The 24,578-nt window shown below is 41.7% G+C and overlaps 1 protein-coding gene across 1 annotated transcript in view; it reads right to left on the reverse strand.

The window, feature by feature from the left end:
- Window positions 1-10,983: 10,983 nt before the first annotated feature.
- Window positions 10,984-24,578, reverse strand: part of MRPL3 (mitochondrial ribosomal protein L3) — a 31,403-nt gene continuing 17,808 nt past the window's right edge. The window contains exons 8-10 of the mRNA XM_060248877.1: window positions 23,089-23,166; window positions 22,373-22,450; window positions 10,984-11,566 (exon numbers count right to left, since the gene is read on the reverse strand). Of these exons, the coding sequence (XP_060104860.1) occupies window positions 11,417-11,566; window positions 22,373-22,450; window positions 23,089-23,166 (306 nt within the window). The 3' untranslated portion in view covers window positions 10,984-11,416. The remainder of the gene's footprint in view (window positions 11,567-22,372; window positions 22,451-23,088; window positions 23,167-24,578) is intronic.

Genomic DNA, 24,578 nt, shown 5'->3' on the forward strand with positions numbered 1-24,578 from the left:
TCCAGCTGGCAGAGATCAGCTCCCCTGGAGCTAAGATTGCAAGGTCCAATTCAAAAAATATCTGGGGACTTTGGGGGTGGAGCCAGAAGCAAGGTTGTTACAAGCATAATTGAACTCCAAAGGGAGTTCTGGCCATCACATTTAAAGGGACCGCACAGCTTTTAAATGCCTTCCCTCCATTGGAAATAATGAAGGATAAGGACACCTTCTTTGGGGGCTCATACAATTGGACCCCCTAGTCCAATCTTTTTGAAAGTTGGAGGGTGTTTTGAGGAGAGCCACTGGATGCTATGCTGCAAATGTGGTGCCTCTACCTCCCTCAGAGCCCCAGATACCTGTGGATCAATTCTCCATTACACCTTACCGGAATTGGTCTCCACAGGAAATAATGGAGTGCCCAGCAGTCATTTCCTCCCCCCAGCCCCGCTTTCGGATGACCCTGAAGTGGGGGGAGGGCCTCCAAACTGTGGAATCCCATGCCCCACCTGGGGATTGGTGACCCTGCCTGGAGCACTGAGACACTGTCCCTCCCGCCAGTTTCAGTTTCAAAAGACTTGGGATGGTTTGCCTCTGTGTGACCCCGTGGAAGGGCTGTAATGCCCAGAAACACATTAAAGCCTGTTTTTAAAATAAATAAATAAAAAAAATTACTTCATTAATATTCTGACTTCTAAAAACTCAGTGTGGATTACAAAAATTCTAAAAAATAATAAATACAAAAGAAAACAATTTACAAACTTTCAGACAATATTGAAAACTACGGCAGAATCCTCTTCATAAAAGTCCTGTTTTATGCATTCTGAGCAATGATGACAGGCATGCCTTTCAGGCTTCCTGATGTCACCAGGCTGACTGTTCCACCAGGTGTGTGTGTGTGTGGGGGGGGGGGTGGTTGCAGACAGTTGTCATGTATGGGCAGACATTGGTCTTATCCTTTTGCAGGGCAGCACCTTTAAAAGCCCTTACTAGGTGAGCAAAGCTATCACAGCAGACCATATCAGCTGCCTGAACCTTGTTCCGAATATCAGAAGAGGTGGCCCTGTGAATTTGTGGGTCTCAGGTCATGACACATCATAGGTAGTAACCAGCATCTTGAACTGAACTTGGAAATTAATTGGTAACCAACTGAATGAATACAGAATAAGTGTAACAAACACACTCTTCCTAGCCCCTAGCAGTAATCAAGTTTCTGAGTTCTCCTCAGAATGATGATTGTTTGGTGTGGTGGTATTTGATTATTGGTACCAGTATGGTGAATTCTTATTTTTATTTTTAGAACTGCATGTGTGGTTTTGGCATCATTCAGAGGTCTTCCGTTCCTATTGATCTTTAATACTTTGGGAGAGTGACAGTTTTGGACCAGATTCAGCCAGTGTTAACTTAGCTTCCCAGCCACCCCAGTATAATGAAAATGCATGTTCCAAAGAAGAGCAAAACCTACCACTTTCATGATGAATGGGAAATAGACAACTTCTTCATCATGGTGAAAGACAAGTGTTGTTGTCTACTTTGTAATGCCACTGTATCCTTGCCCAAAAAGGGTAATCTGGAGTGTCATTATAAGGCTCTGCATAGCAATTAGTTTGATGCTGATTTTCCACCCAAAAGTGAAATTCGTAAACTGAAGCTCAAAGAACTTAAATCTAAATTGGCTGCACAGCAACAGTTGATGGCAAAGCCATCGGTCAATGCAGCCATGGCATACTTCAAGGTCAGAGACCTGTTCGCAAAGAAATGCAAACCTTTCAATGAAGGAGAAATTGTAAAAGATTGTTTTCTTGAAGCAGCAGACAACCTTTTTGAAGGATTTAAGAATAAGAAAGAGATCATAGCTGCTGTTCAAGATGTACAATTGTCAAGAAACACCGTTGTGCGGCGAATAGAAAAGATGTGTGGAGACACAACTGAACATTTGTTGGAGGATCTTTCAGTTTGTGTTGCTTTCTCATTCCAAGTGGATTGAATCTACAGACATAAGAGACACAGCCCAGTTACTAGTCTTTATCCGGATGGTTTTTGAAGACTTCAGTGTTAAAGAAGAACTATTTGGAATGATTTCTTTAAAAGGGAGAACTACCGGTCAGGAAATATTCAACTCTTTCCATTTTTTTGTGACAAAGTGTAATCTTCCATTGCATAAACTTGTTTCCATCACTACTGATGGAGCAAGAGCAATGACAGGTGAGGTTAATGGTTTCATAGGCCTCTGTAGACAGCATGACGACTTTCCAGATTTCCTTTCTTACCACTGCATCATTCACCAGCAAGTTTTGGCAAGCAAGTGACTCAATACAAAGACTGTCATAGACATCACTTTCAAAATTGTAAATTCAGTTCATGGAAGATCACTTCAAAGACTCTTGATGAAGGGGCAGCGGAAATCATTTTGCACACAGATGTAAAGCGGCTAAGTAGGCACAAATTTCTGCAAAGATTTTGTGATTTGCTGAATGAAATAAGAAGGTTTTTGAAGGAGAGGGGAGATGACAAAGCAGAGTTGGAAGATGAGGAGTGGTTATGTGATCTGGCATTTCTCGCTGACTTTACAGGCTAACTAAGTGATATGAACATTGAACTACAAGGTAAAAACAAATGCATTGGCGAGATGATGAGTACAGTTTCATCCTACAAGAGCAAATTTGAGGTAATGATGACTGACGTTGCAAACAACACTTTTGATCATTTTCCTAATATGCAGGACCATATGGGACAATATCCAAATTTTGTTTTTCAGAACGAGAAGTATGTGACAGAAATCTGCTCTGTTATTCAAAAGATTATGTGACTTCCAAAGAATTGAAAAAGTTGTGGAGTACATGTCATACCCATTCAAAGCAGATATGGACATTAAGGAAACTGCAGCTGCTATCAGTAAAAATTAGTCATTGAACAAGGCATCTCTTGAAAACGAAATAGTAACTCTTAAAAATGACATTTTTCTCAAGACCCGTGCTGAGCAAGAATCGTTTTGGAAGCTAGTGCCTAGAGACAAATTTCCCAGCTTGAGAAGATGCAGTGAAGCTGTACACTCCTGTTTCGGTTCAACTTATTTGTGTGAATCTGCGTTTTTCCATCTGAAAATGACAAAGAGCATTCCAACATGACAGATGAACATCTCCAGGATTCTCTGAGACTGGTCCTCACGCAATATTCACCCAACTTCAAAAAGCTGGTGGATGAAATGCAGGTTCAGACGTCTCACTAATTAGCAAGAGTGAAGTTTTAAAGATTGCGCAAGATCAGCCTGGATCAATGCTTGACCTACATTTAACACAAATTACTCAGTAAAAGTTAAAAAAAGTTAAAACAGTTAAAGAAAGTTATAACAATAAAATTTAAGAAAAACTGTTCGCAGTTCTTTCTGCATCTTCATTTCTGTTTTTGCTTATTTTGCTTACCAGTAAATGACAGAAGGTGCATTGTAAATGGGGGGGGGGGGCGGTGGAACCCAACTTTGGTGGGTTAAAATCTAATTCAAAACTAATTTGAAACTTAATTTTCATGGTGGTAGATCACCAGCACTTTTGTCCAGAAAAAATTGATCACGACCTGTTTGAAGTTGGACATGCCTGTTCTAAACATACTGGAACATACAGAACTTTTCAGAAGCCATTGGTTGTTTTGAGATTTATTTCAAAATCTGCCACATTATGTATCTCGGGATCCTTGAATAAATTGTTTGAAATCAGTATGCTGTGGCAGTTATTTCCCCCTCCCACTGCACAATGGAGAATTAGATTGCCCCCATTGACCTAAGGGCTTGTGAGCATGATCTTTCTAGCTTTATTAATAATATATATCAGCACAATTTCCCTTTACAACATGTGGTCACTTTATTGCTGTATAAGCATGTTGAAATGCCAACTGCCTGAACCTTGATCTGAATTTGATATTGTTCATCATTTTGCAGTTAATTCATGCTGCCTAAGGAAAAAAAAATGAGAGAAGAGTACGTGAGGCCATATTTACACCAGATTTCTTCTCCCTTTAGAGGTTTGATCCATCAAAATTTAGTTGTGGCTCTGGACCAAGTTACATTATGTTAGAGATCTTGGTTTGGATCCTGCTGATTGTTTTGCCGGATCAGACAAAAGATCTGTGGAGTCCAACATCTTGTTTTCCACAGCAACCAACCATAAATTCTTAGTAACAACTTCATTGGGATCATGCCAGAAAACATTTCCCCCACTTACTGCTGTTCATAGGATGAGAAGTTCAGAAGCAATAAGTGTATGTCAGTAAATAGACACAACCCAGACATGATAACAGAAACACAAAGAAAGCAGGTGGTTGAACATAAGAGAAGTCATGTTGGATCAGGCCAATGGCCCATCCAGTCCAACACTCTGTCACACCGTGGCCAAAAAACCCAGGTCCCATAAGGAGGTTCACTAATGGAGCCAGGACACTAAAAGCCCTCCCACTGTTGCCCCCCAAGCACTAAGAATTCAGAGCATCACTGTCCCAGACAGAGAGTTCCCTCTATACTCTGTCGCTAATAACCACCGGTGGACCTCTGCTTCATGTGTTTATCCAATCCCCTCTTGAAGCCTTCTATGCTTGTAGCTGCCACCACCTCCTGTGGCAGTGGGGGTGGTAGAAGAGACATTTCAACCTCTCTCTATCCACAGCCTGTCCCCAGTGTACGCCTCCTGTCGCCAGCCACATGGCAACCTATCCCCACCTCCCAACTGGCTACTCCCTACCCCTGGACCATCTGCCATCCAAGATACTTTCCCTCCCTAGCTTCTCTCCTGAGACCAGGGTCTGCCAGGACTGGGCCGATCACTCTGGCATAGCATGTCTTCTCTTTTCCCAGACCCTTTCATCTCCACAGGTGTAACAAAGATATTAGATTGACTGTTGTAGGCAGATGTGCCTCTATCCAACCTACTGCTTTATCCACTGCTACCTCTGGTTCACAGGCCATACCTCCCAAAACCAAAAAGGTGCCAGTATGCCATATTGGTGTGTACCAGCATTCAAAAAACTATGGTAATAGATACAGTCTGTTTAGATTTGAATTCTGGCACATTATCCACTTTTTTTTTGGGGGGGGGGGGAATCAACATATTTCTATCTGTCCAACAGGTGGGAATTTACCCCACTGATGGTAATCTGGGTCCTTCATCACCACAGTGGACTATGAGTACAGGGAGCAATCTTGATGATTTAATGGAAATGAATTATTGTGGTATATTGATGCACAGAGCAGTTAAGAGCTAAATGAATATTAAACACTATGAAGCATATACAGCAAATAGACTACTAAAATTGTAAAAACCCAGTTTAAAGAATATGAGACCTAAACAGTGAAGACCTGAAATGATGTATTTCAGATAAAGCAATCAAATTAAAAACACAATGACCAAAAAAAGGCAATGATGATACTGAAGTAAGTGCCAAATAACAAATATTTCTCCTTTCCTCCTGCACATCTCATTAATAGACTCATTTAAATTGGACTAAGCTAAACCTTCTACATCCTGAGGAATTAATAGTTGCTTTGGGGCCCAAAGAATGAATAGAGAAAGAAGGACACAACAGATAAGGAAGTACAAAAAATTCAATAACATAATGAGAGCAGAGATAAAAACAGAGAGACCCCAAATGAAGAAATCATCTTCTCTAACTTTGTCTTACTTTGACCCTTTATGTGCTTTTCTCCTTAGTGTCAGAAGCACCGCAGATGCAGTAATAGTTCAGTTTTTGTTAATTTCACCCAGTGTTAGTCAAACACTTTTCTCAGGAACATTGTGACTTATTATTCATATTTTCCTTAAAGCTAGATATATGAGATTGCTTCACCACTGCCTGTTCAGCATTTTGCTTGGTGCAGAAATTTCCCCTTGCTTTTTACTTTATTAGGAATAGGCCATTTGCCAGTCCAGGGAGGATGCAGAATCATCTTTCCCTGAATGGCAGGATTCTTTAGTGCACTGCTCTGGATAGCATTCACAGCACCTTTCAGTTGCTAAGACCATATCAGTGGGGTTCTTTCTTCCCCAAGTGGGTGAACTTCTGATAGGCCCTCTTCAGAATAAGTTGGTGATATTCTTCAGGTTCAGATTAACAATTGTTGTCACAGTCTTCTAGTTGCTTCCATCCTTAAGGCGGTCCACTTAACACTTGCTAGACTCTTCCTTGTGTGGATGTGAGGAGGGTGCTGTCTTCGTAAGTTTTTTTGGAGGCACTATAAATCTCTCTTATTTGTGAGAGTTTTTAATGAGGTTTAAACTGCAGACATTTTCTTTGGGAGGAGGGAAAAGTCCCCTCCACTGTATTTTATGGTTTGTTTTTAATTGGAACTGAAAGCTGCCTAAGACACAAGGGAAAGCTGGTGTGTGTGTGAATCTGGTATCAGGGATGGAATTCTAGCAGGAGCTCCTTTGCATATTAGGCCACACACCCCTGATGTAGCCAATCCTCCAAGAGCTTACAAGGCTCTTTTTTGTAAGCTCTTGGAGGATTGGCTACATCAGGGGTGCGTGGCCTAATATGCATAGGAGCTCCTGCTAGAATTCCACCCGCTTGTAATAAATAAAAATAAACAACTAGAAATACACATAAGACATTTAGTTGGAAACCTTGCAGCTTGACAGTACTGTATGCATAGGTCAAGAGTGAACTCTGGCCTATCCATCACTCTGCATTCAACTTGGGTCTGTAACTCAGAACAAGTACTGAAGCTGGGACTGGGAGAGGGCTTTATCTTCTTGAACAGCCAGGATAGTGTGGCAGGCTCTTCCTTTCCCTGATCCGCTTTTCAGACTCATCCTTTCTCTATCCTGGCAGATAGCAGAGTATCTCTACAGTGCCTTAGTGTTATTTTGAAAATGAAGCTGCCAAAACCATTTCAAGCAGCAGCAATGAAGAAAATACCTGCAAGCAGTGAGGCAGGAAGGGGCCTCTCAGAGTCTGAAGAAGGGCCTGCAGCCTGCCAAGGCTTTCCATCCCTTTTGTGACACGTAATTAAAATGTGGAGATCTGGCTGCCAATAACAACAAAGGAATCAGAGAGGGGCTATTTAGACTTTTTAGATAGTCTTTGTATTAAACCATTATCAGCTTCTAGGATTTTGCCTGACAATAAAAGCCCTGGTAATGCTGAACAGCACACACTTGCTTTGAGATCTTCCAGGGAAGCCCAGATGTAATCAGTCAGAGACGGCTGGCTCACCAGACGTTCAAAGGCAACCTGCCAAAGCTTTGGAGGAGTGCTAGAATGTCTGATGCTGTCTAGCAGAGTAAAAGTACAAACTTACTGAAGCATGGAATGAAAACTTAAAAAAATGCATTCTCAGAAATATGGAGGGTATAACAGCTGGTGGCAGCAAAAAAATTTTCAGGGGAAGCACATAGATACACAAGCTAAAATCTGTCTATATATACTTGATGTATAAATGGTGGAATGTGAATGGAACATTGTTTCCCAAGCCCAGTATCTGAGTGAGGCACTATTATTAAAGAGAGCTCAGCTACTCTGCCTGCCAACATCTATGTGAGTGAAACAGAAGACCTGAGGTGAAATGGTCATGGCTCTCTATAGATTTTGAAAGAGGCAAGAGGTGTAGGTCAGCCCAACCTACCTGTAACCCTGAACCTGAGAGAGGTTGTGGAGGGTAATAGGCACTAGTGTGAATGAGAAAGGTGCATCACAAAAACTTATATGCCTCTGCACCTTACATCTTGCTTTTCTGCTTTTCAATTTTTGGTCATACCACCTTCATCTGGAACAGTATGCTCTACTGTCAGCTCATTGTTCTGTGAAACCATTCATCCCATTACGTCTTACTTTATTACAGGCTGGCAAAGATTTTTTTTTAAAAAATAATCAGCCCTCTTTGGGATATACACAAGTGATATTTTCCAATTGAAAAATCAATAGTTTCACAGTAGTTTCTAAATCAAGTATGTGTGGCTTGCAAAATGAGGGATGTGGCCACCAAATGTCTTATAAATTTAACACAAGTATTTTTTCATAATGAAATCAAATGTGGAGGAACATTTCCTAATTCTAGATTAATAGGTTAGATATACATTTTCAAAACTTCATTTGTATTTAATGTTCAGCATTTAAAATGGAATTGTTTTTGTATTAAAACCTCATCAGGTTTATAAATAAGCAATTATTTTTAATAAGCCAGAGCAGCTCATATGAAACGATTAGTCAGGAACTCCTATTAAAAGCGTTAGCTTTTATAAGAATGGGTAAGTGCTGGTGATGGGGTTACACTTCAGACAAAAAGACATGATCGTTACTCAGATCAAAGCAGACAGCTTGGACATTTATTAATGTGACAGATTTGGGGATAAGCATTGGCAGAGGAGGCCAACCGCTTCCTGGCGCAGAGGTGCAATCTTAAAGAAAAATAATTAAGAGACTAGACAGGTGTGTCGGCTGAAGCAGTTTTATGATGAACCATAAAATGTTACTAAGGGAACTTAAAAGAGGAAAGTCCTTAATTGCTGTGTTAGCCCCTTAGAAACACAACATGGATTAGATTTAGGAAAAAACTAGATTTAAAAGACACTGTTTACTATCAACTTATTTTATCCAGTTACCAGATATACTTTGCTTTTTAAAAAATTCTTGTAATTATTAGGCAAAGTGAAGGGCATACATGTGGGCCCCTTCTCTGCAGGTTCTCCTTCACAGTCTCTGATGGGTGGTGAGAAAAACTGACCATTCTGCAAGGAAGTGGCTTCTCTCACTGGCTGTCAGACCGCCTGGGACAAAAATTGCAGACAAACCACCCCAGTGAGAAATGGGACTTTTCCAACATGGAATGTGAACAGGTTTCTTGACCTATAGAGCATTTGTGGGCCCTGACTACGAGCAATCATTTGATAATTATACTTGAGAAAAGGTCCATTTGGGAAGATTAATGCTCCTCCATTTTATAAGTTTTAAGAAGCAGCAGAAAGAACATAAATAAAACAAACTTCCTAAAAAAATTTAAAAAATACATTTTAATAAATATTAGCTGTGATCTGGGGGACCATGAAGTGGGGATGAGAACCGTCTGTAAAAAGGTGGTTCAGAGTCTGTGGCAGCCCAATTGACCTCATATGAACAAAACTGGTCCAGGAAGTTTAGGGTGTGTCAGAAGATCCCCCACCCTGCAGTGCTAGGGACTCCAAACTTGCAAGGGATCTCCAGCTGACTCTTCTCTACCTGCTAACCAAGTTTGGTGAAGATGTAAGGGAGTCCAAGTTACATCCCCTGCCCCCAATAAAGTGCTTTTTGGGGAGATGTCAGGCGCAGGTTCTAGAGTGTATAGAACACACCCTGTGTGAACTAAGGGCATCAAACTCACAGTGGGCCTCCTCAGGATGTCCCCCTGCATGCCCTCCAAGTTATGTGAAGTTTGGATTGGGGGGGGGTCCAAGTTACAGCTCCCTCCCCTCGAAGGTGCCCAAGGAAAATGCTTTTGGGGGAGACATCAGGTGAAGGTTCTGGAGTATACAGAACAAGCCTGTGCAAGCTAAGGGCATCCACTTCACAGTGGGCCACCCCGAGATGCCTCCCTAAAGAATGTACCCCCAGGAAAGTGCTTTTGGGAGAGAAGTCAGGTGTAGGTTCAGGAGCGTATAGAATGAACCGTGTGAGGTAGAGGCGTCAATTTTGCAACAGACCTCCCCAGGATGCCCCCCTACATGACCTCAAAGTTATGTGCAGATTGGACTTGGGGGAGAGGCTGTGGAACCAGAGCCCTGACTCACAAACACCCAAAGACCCCAGTGGAGAGAGAGCCAGGAGATCCAAAAAGAGGGGTGGTGTAAATGTGTGAGTCCTCAGAAAAGATGCCCACCAGCTATGCCCCAATGCCCAGCATGAGTGGAAAGGCTGTGGAGTCAGAGCCCTGACCAACAGCCAAAGCCCCCAACAGAGAGAGAGGTAAAGCAAAGCCCCAAGTTGAGAGTGGGAAACAGAGCCCTGGCCCAGCGAACACACCACACACAGCCCAGAAAGTTGATAACAAATGGAGGGTATGTGGGTAGAAATCCAGGTCCCCTTCAGAGGAACCCACAAGTGAAGCCTTACAGTTCAATGTAAGCAGGAAGGTTGGGTGCCATGGCACACACAGAACTAAGAGCAAAACAATCCTCTGCCCTCCCTAGAAAAGCTGAATCTGATCAACTTCTACATGCAATTAATCACAAATTTGCAAATATAACAATTGATCCTCTCCTACTCACTGCAAACCCCCAACAAAGGAACACAGGGCCGTGCCCACTCCTTAGAGTTTTCATATCCCACAGAACTAAATGAGAGTTCTCAAATAGACACCCAGCAATGCCTGTCAAGCTTTGGAGGGCTGCAATGGGCGTTCCCAGGCTGGAGAGAACTTAACTCCTGCCAATGCCTGGCTGTTTGCTGGTGTTGATGCTGGGTTTTCTGGGAGATGTTTACATTTCCTGGACTGCCCTGGAAGTTCAGGGAATGTCCATGGAGCATGTGTTTCCCTGAACATCACTTCCTGGACCGCAGACTGGCACAAATTTGGCACGCATTTTACTTTGTGTGCTGGATCATGCCCTTCCCTATCCTAAAGTTCTTTGGAAGCTTATCAGGGGATTGCCCATTTTTAAGAGTAGTAGCAAACTTCTCTACACCCCCCCCTCCCCACCGCTGGTCTTACCCTGCAGCAGACAACCGTGAGGATGTCTTGAACAAGTTAGCAGGAACTGAGTTAATGCTGGGCAGCAGTAAGGCCCCCAAAAGGCCTAGTCCATATCCTTCAGTAGGCATGTCAGAAAGATGCTCTGGAATCCTGTGCAATGCTGGGGGTGGGGGGTGGGCTCTGTGGCAGCCAAGCAGAAGTTCCTTAGCTTAGAAATCAATTCAGAAAAGGTTCCCTCAAAACAGACCTTCGAACCCTGCCCCCCACTCCAAATGATTTTTTCCCCACTGACATTCCAGTAGGATGTTCCTCTGCATCTTGTGCATTGCAAAAATGCTTGATACTTTTGCTTATCAAGTTAACTTAATTTTAATTTTTTTTAGGAAAACAATATATTTGTTAATATTATTAGAAGACACCACTTTGTTTTCTTTAAAAAATTTTTTTGAGGCAAGTGGTTCTACAACAGATATGCCAAAACCAATAATTTTGGACAGTACTGGGGAAAGGGAGTTAATTTTAACAGGAGACAACTAGCATAATTGTCCTTCCTTTGCTCCATCATTCTTTGGCCTCTCCTCATTCATTGGCATTCCAGTTCATACAATACATAAACCAACTGCAGAATCAACTGTTGTATGGAAAGTGTTTGACCAAAACAGCAGGTTGTCCAAAGGTGAGTGCACAGGCTGTTGCTGTCAGAGGGTGCTTTCTGAAGGACTTCCTGTTTTGCACTTTCAGGCTGACAGTTATGATGGGAAGGCTGCCTGTTCCTCAAGATGTCAGCTGCTAAGTGAACACAATGGAGGGCTCGGTGAACTGGAAAAGCTCTTCATCGTACAGCTCATCAGACAGCTCTTCGTCTCCATCAGCAAAATATGTGGGGAATGGCAGGTTCTTACAGTCCTCTTGGTAAGGATACAGATTTGAATCCTTGACCTAGAACACAAGAGCACAAGGGGGAGTGATATATATATATATATATATATATATATATATATATATATATATATATATATATATATATATAAAAGGATAGCAAAATCGCCAAGCACAAAGTTACAGCGAAACCAACTGAGGTCACTTGGAGTACTTTTTGCTTTAATTTTTGAATTCCTCTTAATCAACAAAACGTAAGCTACAAACATTTTATCAGCCCTTGTTTGCCTGTTTACTGAATAGTTCACCGGAAAGGTATAGTGATTTCTCCTGAAACACAGAAATTAGGAAGCTATGGGTAAAGAGCAGTCAACAATGGTGAAATATCCAAATGTAGCAAAGGTACATTATCTTTGTCCAAATTCTTCAAACCAAGCTGAACTGTGTGATGCTGAAGCCATCCAACACTTGATAACAACCCCTGAGGGTGTTTTTTGTATATTAAGGCACCTAATTTGAATCAAACATCTTTAAAGGTGAGTCTAAGGCACAGAATGAACTAGACATCTTTTAAAGTATTTCCTACCTAATCCCAAAAACGCTTCTTCAGAGGTAAATACTGCTGGATTTACTGCCCAAGTTAAATGTCCACTGAATTGTAGCCTGAAGTCAACTTTTTTAAAATAAAAAGAATGCAGCTAGGGCTACAATTTAGAATGCAAGATTAGAGTTGTTCCCCAGAGAGCACTGAGATCTAGCTCGCAAAATCTCCTAATAATCCCTGGGCCAAGAGAGGCTCGATTAAAGGCAACCAGGGAGCAAGCCTTCTCCGCAATGGCCCCTCGATGGTGGAATCATCTACCAGAGATGGTGCGAGCCCTGCGGGACTTGAATCAATTCCGCAGGGCTTGTAAAACATTTCTTTTTCAGCTGGCTTTCGAAACAGAACCTGGCTAAACTGATGAAATTGATGTGTAGCCATCCAGCCATCTTGTGGATATTATGACCCATAGTAATGTAGCACCTTTTATCTATTTTAACTAACTTATTTATTATGTTATTGATTTAAAATTGCTGTTGTATTATATTGTTTTATTGAACCATGGATTTCCATGCTTGTGAGCTGCCCTGAGCCCGCCTTTGGCGGGGGAGGGCGGGATATAAGAATAAATTTATTATTATTATTATTATTATTAGAGTGAGAGACAAAAGCCTTTTAAGAAGAAGCATTTTACAAGTTGGTTTTTATACCCTGCTTTTGAAGGAATCTCAAAGCAGCTTTCAATTGCCTGTCCCTTCCTCTCTCCACAACAGACACCTTATGAGATAGGTGGGGTTGAGAGGGTTCTGAGAACTGCGACTAGCCCAAGGTCACCCAGCAGGCTTCACGTGGAGGAATGGGGAGGAGTCTGCCACTCTTAACCACAACACCATGCTGGCTCTCTTTTAAACCTTTCCCATCAGGCTCTTACTGAAAATTTGCCATCCCATACTGTTTCCCTGGGAAAAGTAAAAAAAAAACCTTTAAGAAACAAACAAAACTTTGCAAGTCCTGCTCTTAGAATAACCAACTTTTGTTGAAATGTATTCCCACCTGAGGCAGTTTATTTATTTATCCCATTAGATTTCTAGACCATCCTCCCTGTAAAACAGGTCCCAGGGTGTACAACAATAAAAAGCATTCATATATTAAATCTGCAGTTAAAAACTAAAAATGCAATAATTGGCCTAGTTAGATGATGCCTATAATTCTGATTATACTACTGCCTTGCAGGGCTGTGTAGAGAGAAACAGGAGTGACAGTCGAACACCATCACTATCCTCAACCAAATACCTGGCAGAACACCTCTGTCTTACAGGCCCCATTAGGTCCCACAGGGCACAGATGTTGTTTGAAGAGAGTTCCACCAGGTTGGAAGCCAGGACAGAAAAAGCTCCTCTTCCTTTTTCCACATACACTGTATGAGAGAAGGGTAACTATGTTGGCTCTTTTGGACTCTGAGTTTCTAACTGCCCAATCCTACCAGCTGTTTTGAACAGAAGCACTCAGAAGAGATAGAATAAGAACCTGGTGTGGGCACAAGTGCGCAACCTATTGACCGTGCTACATTTCAGCCCTTCACAGCTAGACTCCAGCACAACAACTGCTCTCTTTGCCTTCTTCCCAGACTAATTATGTTGGGTATAACATAGATTTTATGAATCTATGTTATATGAAAAGTCAGCTCAGCTTTCTGGAAATTGTAACTCCCAAATACCACCAGGAGGAGAATTGAAATGGTGCTCTGTCAGCATTTAGCATCATCAGGAGCCAGGAAGCAAGCAGTGTTTAATGGACTGCACGAGCATTTGTTGTCTTTGGTTCTAAATGTCACTGTATCAAATAGTAAACTTTGTGCATGCAAGAAGCGGTCAAACTGGGCCACCCACAGACAAGGCAGGGCTCTCTTCCTGCTTTGGGACATCAGAAAACTAGGGATTTGTAAATTAACTGAGAAGAAAAATCCAGTCTAATGAGGTCTGGAAATGTTCCAGACGGATGTTGAGAGCTACTGAGGCACAGAGAAAGGAAAAGGAGCAGAGAGTGGGAGAAATGAGCACGCTTCCATTTAAAGAGTATTGGAGGATGAGATTTTAGGGGATCGGGTGAGATTTCTAAATTGTTTTATTTATTTATTTATTTAGAATTTATATCCCGCCCTTCCCACGAGTGGCTCAGTGGTTTCTGTCTCCTGAAATTCCATCTCCTCCAATTTGGTTTTGACCATTTTATTTCTACCTTCAGTCCACTTTATGTTATCTGAGAAACATACTACGCAGAGCTCAAACTCTGTTAAAAGAGGAAAGCCTTTTTCTAACAGAGAAGCGCATGAGGCTTCTCGAACACTTGGGGACCATGCCAAGGTGGTTATTTTCCACACTTCGGAGGAAGGGAAGAGCGAAGGAGAAGAGTAGGGGATGCTGGCTGACAAGCGACCACATTGCCAGACCTTATCATACAACTTTCATTATGGGTTTAAAAACCAAATTTAGCGATTCATCAGTATCCAAAAGTATTGTATTCCAGTGAAATTAACTTCAACAAATGCGTCTGGAGTCCCAGAGCACTCAGTCTCTTGTGGGGGGGGGGCTTCATAAAAGCAGGCAGAATACCTTGTATCTCTCTACCTGAAGAAAGACCCAAGCATTTCTATCCTCCGCATTTGGCAGAAGTCAGGAACTTCCTATGCTTTATGTGACCCATTCTGCCCATGCAACTGAACGAACAACATGGGCAACCTGAGAATGCTTTTCTGGGAGGAAGCCTCACTGAGTAGCCCTGAGTAGGATATAGACTTGCTTAAGACCTAAGAATTGTTTGCTGGACATGTCAATGGGTGAGTGTAACTTCAGAGCTTTTGCTAAAGCAGTTTCTGATTGCAGCTGACTGAATACACCACATATGAACTAGTGTTTATGGAGGAAAATAAAGAAGAAAAGGAAATACAAGTCAGAATATTCTGATAGTCCCGTGAATGCTAATTCAGACTTTGGAGCACACAGACCATCCAGCCTAAGCACTTGCCAGAATAAAAAGGATCTTAAGCCAGCAGATGTACTCAGAAGCCTACTGAACTCTGTTCTGTGGGGCTTACTCCCAGAGAAGTGTTTCAAGGATGGCCCTGCAACTAAAACTTCTAGAAGACAGCTCACCAGGCAGGTTTCTGTAAGTAACAAATGCCTAAAAGAGGAGGCTACCGTTACAGAAAGGATGATGATCCACCCCACCACCTTTGGCAGAGCACGCAAAACAGGGCTTTGCTTCAGCCCTTTCTTCAAGTTAAGAACCCCTTTGAGGAGCCTATAATAAAGCCTGTACAGTTTTTGTCTGGAAAACTAATGCCTGCCGACACCTAGAAAAACTAAAAACACATGCAATGTTGTGTCCTGCTGTCAGCATAGCTGTTGGTATGAGCAATTCAGCAGACACTAATCAGCAAGAATTGCCTGAGCAGGTAGCAAGCAGGATGCTTAGGAAGAGAGCGAAGTCACAGCTCACTTCAAGCAGCTTGGAGAAGCTGCGGGCTGTATCTGGAAGTAGTACAGCAGGACACGAGGCACTTGCAAAGCCGGAAGGTGTACTTCTTTCCAACTCTGCAAGTCTAGATCCCCCTCCCCCCAAACCTCACAACAGCAATAAAATAAGTGTTCTGATATGAAGGGGCTACGGAGACAGAAATGTTCAATTGCTTCCGCCAGCCTTCTTTGCTCTAAAAAGGGTGACAGGGTTATCAGGCAGCCTGCTAGAGTGGAGAATTTGGATAAGGTGAGTCATGTGCCTCGGATGCAAGGTTTTCTGATCTGCTGCTTACATTAAAAGAACAACCTTGCACATTACATTTCTTTGTCTTAACAACACAGCAGACCTTTGAGGTTTTAAAAATAAAAACATAACCCGCTTGCACCAATTACACCCTGGGGAAAGGCAACATCGGCTTGCGCCACGGCTTCCTGTCAAATTAGGTTACAGCAGCCGGAGGCACTCCATAACAAAGCACTGCCTTTCTAAAGGTGCATTTCCAATTTGATGGGCTCAGGTGGAACTTCCATAAGTACAGGCAGATGAGAGATCTCACCCCCAGTGGCAATGATGAGAATTAAAGGAAACAGGGCCATCGGGCCGGTGAAAGACAATGCGAGCGCTCTTGATATTTTCATTATGCTCAGCCTGGCTTCAGGTGTCCAGCCAGGAGTCAAAAACATAGGCCAAATTAAAAACCATGTTTTTTTAGCAAGGAACATACACTGCTTGCTGTCTCCAAGCTCTAATTTACTGTTACACCTCACAAGATGAGCTCACAAGTCCTTTATGGAACACAGAGCTCACTCACTGCAAATGTGATTTTCTTTTTTAAAAAATGTCATTAAAACATGCATCTCTATACTTTTTTAAGTGAAAAAGAGCCTTGGTTGCATGAGAAGAGCACAAAACACTGCACTGATTAAGCCAGAAATACATCAGTGCTCAATTATAAGACTCGGCATCTTTAGGATTTCAGAAAGAACTTAAAGTCATTAATTTAAACCATTTCAAGTCTACTGGGAAAAATGTTTTCTATAAATGTACATCTGCCAAGGTGCACAGTGGCTTAATGGTTGCCAAGCAACGAACTAAGAGGGTATCAATGCCACTGGAGCTGGGCTTTTTATGCACTCCAGACATCAGCAACAAAACATTCCACACTTTTTTTCCTGCACTGTTTTAGTTATATCAAATCAAGATTTTTGTATGTGACTGAAACAAGCTGTACTTGAACAAGAACCAACAAAAATAAATCCCTGAAAAAGATCCAGAGTATTTATACATCAGAATTCCACACACTTTACTTCTGCAGTTAACACACAAGTGAATCACATACTAAGTAAGAATGATCAATGCAAACTGAGCCGATAAACCAGTAATGTTCTAGGCACAATTCAAGAGAATTGAGTTTGGTCACTGCAAATTTCAAACAGCCTTTCCCAGAGTAACTTGGGAATGGCTTTTCTCACTTGTAGAAAATGAAATTGGAGGCTGCGTGATGGCAGGACCTTTTCTGTGGGGGCATCACAATCACTTTCTCCCCAGACAGATTCTTTGACCCATGAAGGTAATTTTTATTTCCATAAGTTTTCAGACAGGATTGAAATCTGGCAGCATATGCTATTATTTATCTACTCTTGTTTTGCACTACAGGTATTACAAATGTTTTTGCATTGCCCACTGCCTTTTTATAGTTTTCTGAGACCTGCAGCAGAACAGAAAGGAAGGAGAGAAATGACAACATAAAAAGGGCATGTCAAATACACCACACTGGCCACACAGCAACACTCTCTGCCCTACAATACTACCTCCGCAGCGAACATGGTACTGTGAAGTTTAAAGCAGCCTTTTACATAGAGCTACATATGTAAAAGCTGTATGCACAGAACTCTAAACTATCTTCTCAACTCAAAAAGCATTTTCATCTGAGTGATACAGTCTAGCATATTAGAATCATTTGGTGACAGAAAAGCAGGTGCTGGACTATGTGCTCTGCAGGTGAATTCAACTAAATGCTTTGATTAAAGAGAGCGCTTAACACCAGAGTACTGCACAACTGCAGAGGCATAACGTATTACCAGCCATGATAAAAACCAGTGTTATCTTTAAAGCTTTTAGCACTGGCACCCTACAGAACACTGAGAATGCCTCCTGAAGGCAAGATGTTCACAGTTGGCTGGGGGTGTTTGTAAGGGATATGAATGTCAAGGGTAATGGCTTGGGGACTAAGGAATCCGGAGAGGAGGCAGGACTGGAGAGGGGGAAAGCTGGAGTGTAAAATGTGTATCAGAGTCAATTCAGAAGGCTTTGAGCTAAGAAAGACTTAAGTCAATACTGATCCCCTTGCTTTTTAAACACACACACACACAAGGGGGGGGGGCTGTAGCATCTTCGAGACTAACAGATTAACTGTTAGCACAAGCTTGTCTGGGCTGCAGACCCATTCATTTTCCCAGCGTGTTCACTTACTGGAGACTGATTATTGTTAGCCAGAAAGAGAGCCAGTGAGCCTGACAGACTAGAGAGCATGTGAATCTTACAGAGGGGAACAGCCACCATAAGGAAATTCATCACATTCTTAAATGCTTTTACACATCCTGTTGATCACCCAACATGAAAGCTGTATGAAAAGGTGGCTTCACTAGCCAAGGTTTATGACACTAGCTGAAGAAAGGTTTATTCTGTAGCAAGAGGCTGAAAACAGACCAGTTAGGTAAGGCACTCCAACAGCCTGCCAGTGTGTCAAATCTTTCACCACCCCCTCAGCTGTGAGCCCCCAAAATAGGTGCTCCATTGAAACCAATGGAGGGGAGAGAGTTGTTTAAAAGGATCACAGTCCCTTTAAATGCCTTCTTCAAGCTGTGTGGTGTGACACTAAAGGTGCTTAAAGGGACCATGTTCTCCAAGCCCTTTAACTTCTGGTGGAACCAAACAATTCTGAATATTTTCAGGGACCGGTCATTTTGGATAGCCCCGAAAATTGTCAAATCTCTATCTGACTGAAAGAATATTTGGAAAAGACCAGTAACAGTAAGGTATTTTTTGGAAACCGCCCCCCCCCTCTGATTTAGCTGAACGCACACACCTAGCCACTATAAATAAAATGCAACTTGACAGCCTTTCCACTATCCTTCTCTACAAAATAACACACACAGGGTTTTTATTCCTGGATTATACCAGAGGCCCTGTGGACGGTGGCACATGAGCACAAGCTCAGATGGCTAGCAATGTGTCTAGCTTGCATGCTGGTCTGGTTAATCATATCAATCCATCAGAATGTAAACATTCATGGGAAAAGTTATTCCATAGAATGTATCCGATAGCACTGAAAGAGATATAATAGCTATCAACCCTTCTTCTATTGTTGTTTGTGTTTTAAATGATTTTTTTTTTACAATGTTAACTGTATTTTTAATTGCTTAAATTGTTAAATTTTCTTTATAACCACTGCCTTGTGAACCCTGATTGGGTGGAAATGCGCAACAAAAATGTTTTATATAAATAAATATGGCAGTAAGCTGACTGATTTCTATGGCACAGAAAGGGATGCCTATGACAAGCAAGCTGCCAACTGTCTTGTTCTCTTTTCATGCAGGCATTTCATAAGCTGTGTAAGAGGGGGCTTTGCTCAGCATTTCTCAGCTCTCTGCACTTGTCAGTTTGCTGACTAGAGTACTGCTGTGTCATCAGATTTTATTTCCATGGTGGTGTCCTCCTTGAACTCAATGACAATGGAAAAAGACACACAACTGAAATGAATGAGACAGCACAGGCTGAAGAAGACAAAGAGGCAGGATCTGAGCTTAAGGAAAAATGGACAGGATATCATGGAGCCTTTCTACTAAGTGAAGATGCTTTCCTCTGACAAGAGAAGACTGTCCTCCATCCAAGATGCTCTTGAATTTCGTATGTCAGTAAAAGGCTCCTTCTACTGTTTCTAGTAGCAACATGGATCCCTGGTATCTAACCTAGTATCTTGCGTCTGTGCTGGTCTCTGCTATGCGGAAAGGAAAGCCAGTCACGCCTGGTGAAATCTCCTGCTTTTGCAAGTTAATGGTGCTATGCTAAAAACACATACGTGGGGCCAATATCAGAAAATAAAGTGGCACTGGATTGAAGTCAAGGTGCCAAGTCTAGAAGACATTTTGTGAGGAGAAAGTGAGTTTCCTTTCTGAGAGGAGGCAAATACGGATTGGAACGAAATACCTACATTGGCTGATAATAAAGTCTAAGATTGATTCTGCAGTAGCAGTCGCTTCACCCTCGGGCTGAACCCAGACCCTCACTCTAACCACTACACTACAATAGTGCACATTTGTTTAAATTTCAGTGGCATATCTGTATTAGCCTGTTGCAGCAAAAACAGGAATCCTGTGACACCTTAAGTACTGGCAAATGTATTGCAACATATGGCTTTTAGTGTTGGATGATGTGGGTTCTAGCCCATGAAGGTTTCTGCTACAATTGGCTGGTTGGTCTATAATGTGTCATAGGACACCTGGTTGTCTTTTTAGCTGTGGACTGTCTGAATTATCCAATTTTTAACTTCCAGTGTAGTGAACAGCTTAAGTAAGAGAAAAATACTACAGAACAGATTATGAATATATATCAGATATATACCTGTACCTACAAACTTTTTAAAAGTATCTGAAAGACACAACATATGCAATTTTTTAATATGACCACAATTTGACATTTGAACCTGTGAGATCTGCATTCCAAGAAAAGAAATGTCAATTGCATTACTTCCTACTATTCCTTTAAGAATAAACACATAAAAATGGTTTGGTTGACAACCTTCATTTATACTGAAAACACACCTTGAGCATTTATCGATTTGAAACATTTGTATCCCATCTTTATTTATTTACTGAGGCATACAAAGGAACCACTTATTTTTTAACTCCTAAATTCTTGTCCAGCACCAAAGCAGACATGGGAAAGGATCATGAGTTCTCTCTCTTTTGTTTCTGAAAAGGCAGTGCTAATACTGAAAACCTCCCAAGCACCAATGTTTCAAAATACACAGATTACTAAGGAACTGCTGAATCTCTCCAGGGTTGCAAGAGAGCACCTTCAGCATCTTCTCACTCCTTGGAGTAAAACCACTTTTTCAGCAAGATACCCTGCTGGCCTAGATTTCAGACACTGCTTCTTCACAAAGGGTGAATCTTTACTAAGATAAATGGTACACATTTTTCAGTCTTCTCTGTATAGGATAAACATTAGAACAAAAGAAACTTCTTTCATCTTATCTACACCCTTTTCATTCTTTGGGTTATCAGAACAGCCAACATGGAATTGCTGGCCTCTCATCTAACCAAAAATCAAAACCAATTAAGGTTTAATGAGGCAACTATAAATATTATCTAAGCCCTAACTCATAGGAACGATACAGAGTGTTGGACTCTGTTGTGTGATACAGTGTTGGACTGGATGGGCCATTTGGCTTGATCCAACATGGCTTCTCTTATGTTCTTATGTATTTGTAACCACCACACTTTGTTGAGTTTGCAGACAATTCTTTGAGGAGTTGCTCCAGTCTATGCCCACTGATATGCAGTAACTTTGCACAGGATTGCAGTATTTGTTTTGAAGACGTCTTACAAGCTCAAGTGTATTATATTTTTTTCTGGCTCACACCTTATAGTAGTAAATTAAAAACCAGTGACATTCTAAATGTGATCTGCAAATGTAAGAACACTTAGCTGTTCACAGGATCCTTTGAAAAACTCTGTAAAAGGCAGAACTAAGAAACAGCTCCAGGGACAGAGCAGCCAATGAGAATAGTGCTCCGAATCCAGTTAGGAGGTGAAATGGAGAAGTTAGGTTTCTGAAGACTGAGAGAGGATGAGAGTTGAAGGGTTAGGCTGACAGGAATGAAAAGTAAAAATCTGTGGTTAAGTTTCTTTGTTGAGGAAACTAGGCGTAATGAAGTGTTGCAGCAGGATCTTGTTGAGCCTGGAATGTAGGGAAGTGTCATGGTAAACCTCTCTGGGAGAGTGTTTCCCTGAGGCAGTGTAAACCTTAACAACATGGATCTCTAGATTGCCAATAGTTACCTCAGTATGTTTTTTTTTTTTAAAGTAAACTGTATTCTTGTTCACTGTAATCAGAAACCCCTGCAGGGAAACCTGATGCAGTGGGGTCGGTGGGGAACTGAAATGGTGATAAGAGGGGAAAATCCTATGCGTAGGGTGGTGATTAGCCCCCAGGATATCTGTCACTGCCTCTTATTTGACTGCCTCATAAATATCACTGCTTTCTGCTGTTTGAATAATAGGAAACAAGTTCTTCAAGGAATCAAAGGTATTCTGGGTTGGGTCTTACAGAACGACAAATGGAGCAAGTTAGTTGAAAGGGCTCTAAAAAAGTTACCCCCTGAAGGTCCTCAGAAATAGTGCAGGATGCAGACAGAAGAAGGAATTGACAGAGCTGGTCATTCCCCACCTTTTTCAAGCCATGGAAGAGAACGCAAAAGAGTGTGGTGGAAATGATACTTTCTGCAAATAACCGATTCCACTTCAGTGTACCCTCACCATCGATTCAGGTCCCCTGACCATGAGGGATGGCTTTTGGGGAGCACAGGGTACTCCAATGGGAAGGAGGTGGGGAAAACTTCCTTCTGCATACTCACCCAGCATACAGTTCTTGAGGGTTAAATCCTACGGCAAGAAATGTTGATGAGTACAAGAAAGTCTTGTTCTCTAGGGTGCTACTTAACCAAATAGAAAAGCATGCAAAACATTCACAAAACGGCATTTTGCAAACACATTATCAAATAGCTCAAAAGTGAAACTTACCTTTACCAAACAATTTTTGTGACCTGGGACACTACCACTGACGTACAAGACATTGTGCTTCACATTGATCCGCAAGACCTGTAAGATTAAAATGTTCAAACTGAAACCCAAACATTACATTAGAGTTTTGTAAGTTGCTCAGTTTGTCAACTACAACCCTCAAAGGGTGGGGTGGGTGAAGAGACAATGCCATATGGTGAGAAAGTCCCATGGGTGGGAGGTTGAGATATGAATCTTAAAGAACATCAGGCAATGGAGTAATAAAAAACATACTGCAAATTGTTCCTCAATTTAACAGAGAGACTGATCTGCAGTGGCCAAAAGAAACAGCTTGCACAGTGGGACACAGGGAGAATTCTCCCTCCTGCCATGGAATACCACTGAAGATGTCACATCCTCACCAAAGGGCATCAAGTGGTGGCGAAGGAGACACAGGGCCATAGCTGCAGCACCATACAGGAACGCGATAAGCGGATAGCAAACTGTGCTGCCTTCCGCATTCAGCAGCACTCCATGGTGGGAGTGGGAATTCTCCTTGCACTCATCATGTGAGGCACTGTGTGGGGGAAGGGTGGGGGCTGAAATATCCTTATTTTATGAAACATATTTATCAGTCACTTTGAAACTTCAAAAGTTCTTAAAACAGCTTACAATATGGAAAAAATGTATTATAATCACTATACTTGTTTAGGAAAATTCTATATATAGACTTATACCTTTAGCCCACGTGCTGTCCTGTACCAGTTGCCCATCTGTCCTGGCATTTTCTTTCCCTTGAAGACTTTTCCAGCCCCCTATCTCAAAAAAATCCCAAAAAGTTAGTAACATACCATAAAATTGCTCCCGTAGGGAACATTCACAGAGACAAAAAGAGGTAGTTAAATCAACACTAAGCCAAATGTTGTTACAATTTCACAGCAAAAAGTACTTAATGATACTGAACACTCATGAAAATTCAACTGAATCCAGAGTGACTATTTCCCAAGTAATCTACTTATCAGAATCTTCAAGGTGTCATCCTGCAAAAGGCTAAAAACAACCAGTGGTCTGTGTGTGACCTTTCTTTCTGCTGTATCCTCCTCAGCAGAATAACCCACTGGAAGAGGTCAGAAAGCCTCCCAACAGTTCTATAAAGATGGTGTCAGAGGGTAGGCATGCTGGTTGGCAGTAGAACAGCTAGAACAGAGTTTGGCAGCACCATAGAAAGCAACATGATTTTCAGAGTATGAGCTTTCAAGAGTCAAAGACAAAGGGAGCCTGGGCTCATACTCCCAAAATCATGTTCTTCTCAAAGGTGCTACTTGACTTGATTCTACACTTTCCTATAGTTTTACAAAATGTGTACCACAGAGCTGTTCAGGAAGTCACTTTCATAAAGGGAATGGAGTTGTAGTAAAATGGAATTCTTCATCAAAGGTAATTCCTATTTAGGTAATAAGCTTTTAATTCAGTTGCCTGTGAATTTTTTAGATGGCTTTCCCCCTTCCTTCTTTTATCCTGCATGGTTTACTGGATGTATTATGCTACTTCAGCATTCTCTAATTGTAGCATATTAACAGGTGGGATCAAGTAGAAATTTTCTGCCAATAGGAGAATTTCCTGATTCCATCCTCATGATGCAGATTTCTGAGCTCACCCCCTCATCCTGCGCAGGGTGGGTTGGGGTCCCATCCCACAGATGGTAAAATATGTTGAACTTATTTATTTATTTAAATTTATACGCCGCCCACTCCACAAGCAGAGCTACAGAAGGGAAATAAAGAAGTCTTTTTCTGTTAATGGAAACACCTTCTGATAGCTCAGATTTTCTGAAAAACCCAGGCCATTATAGAAACCCGATTGAACTTCTGCACATTTGTATTTTATTACACCTTCCCAGTCACATGAGCAGCAATACTGAAAGTTCAAGATACATTCATGAAGGCTGGTTGTTGTCATACAAAGACCATGCATGCTGCCCTATCCAAAGGCTTTTGTAGGGCAAAAGCAAGCATAAATATGCCAGTTAATGCACTTTGCGCAGCGCTGAATGCATGAAGCTGCTTTGTACTGATTTAGACCACTGGCCTATCAAGGTCAGCACTGTCTACCCTGACAGGTAGCAGCTGTCCAGGGTTTCAAGCAGAAGTCTTTCACATCACCGATTATCTGATGCCTTTAAACTAGAGATGCCAGGGTTTGAACCTGCGACCTCCTGCATGCAAAA

Source organism: Heteronotia binoei, chromosome 10 (assembly GCF_032191835.1).
Source record: "Heteronotia binoei isolate CCM8104 ecotype False Entrance Well chromosome 10, APGP_CSIRO_Hbin_v1, whole genome shotgun sequence".
In the NCBI taxonomy this organism is placed as follows: Eukaryota; Metazoa; Chordata; class Lepidosauria; order Squamata; family Gekkonidae; genus Heteronotia; species Heteronotia binoei.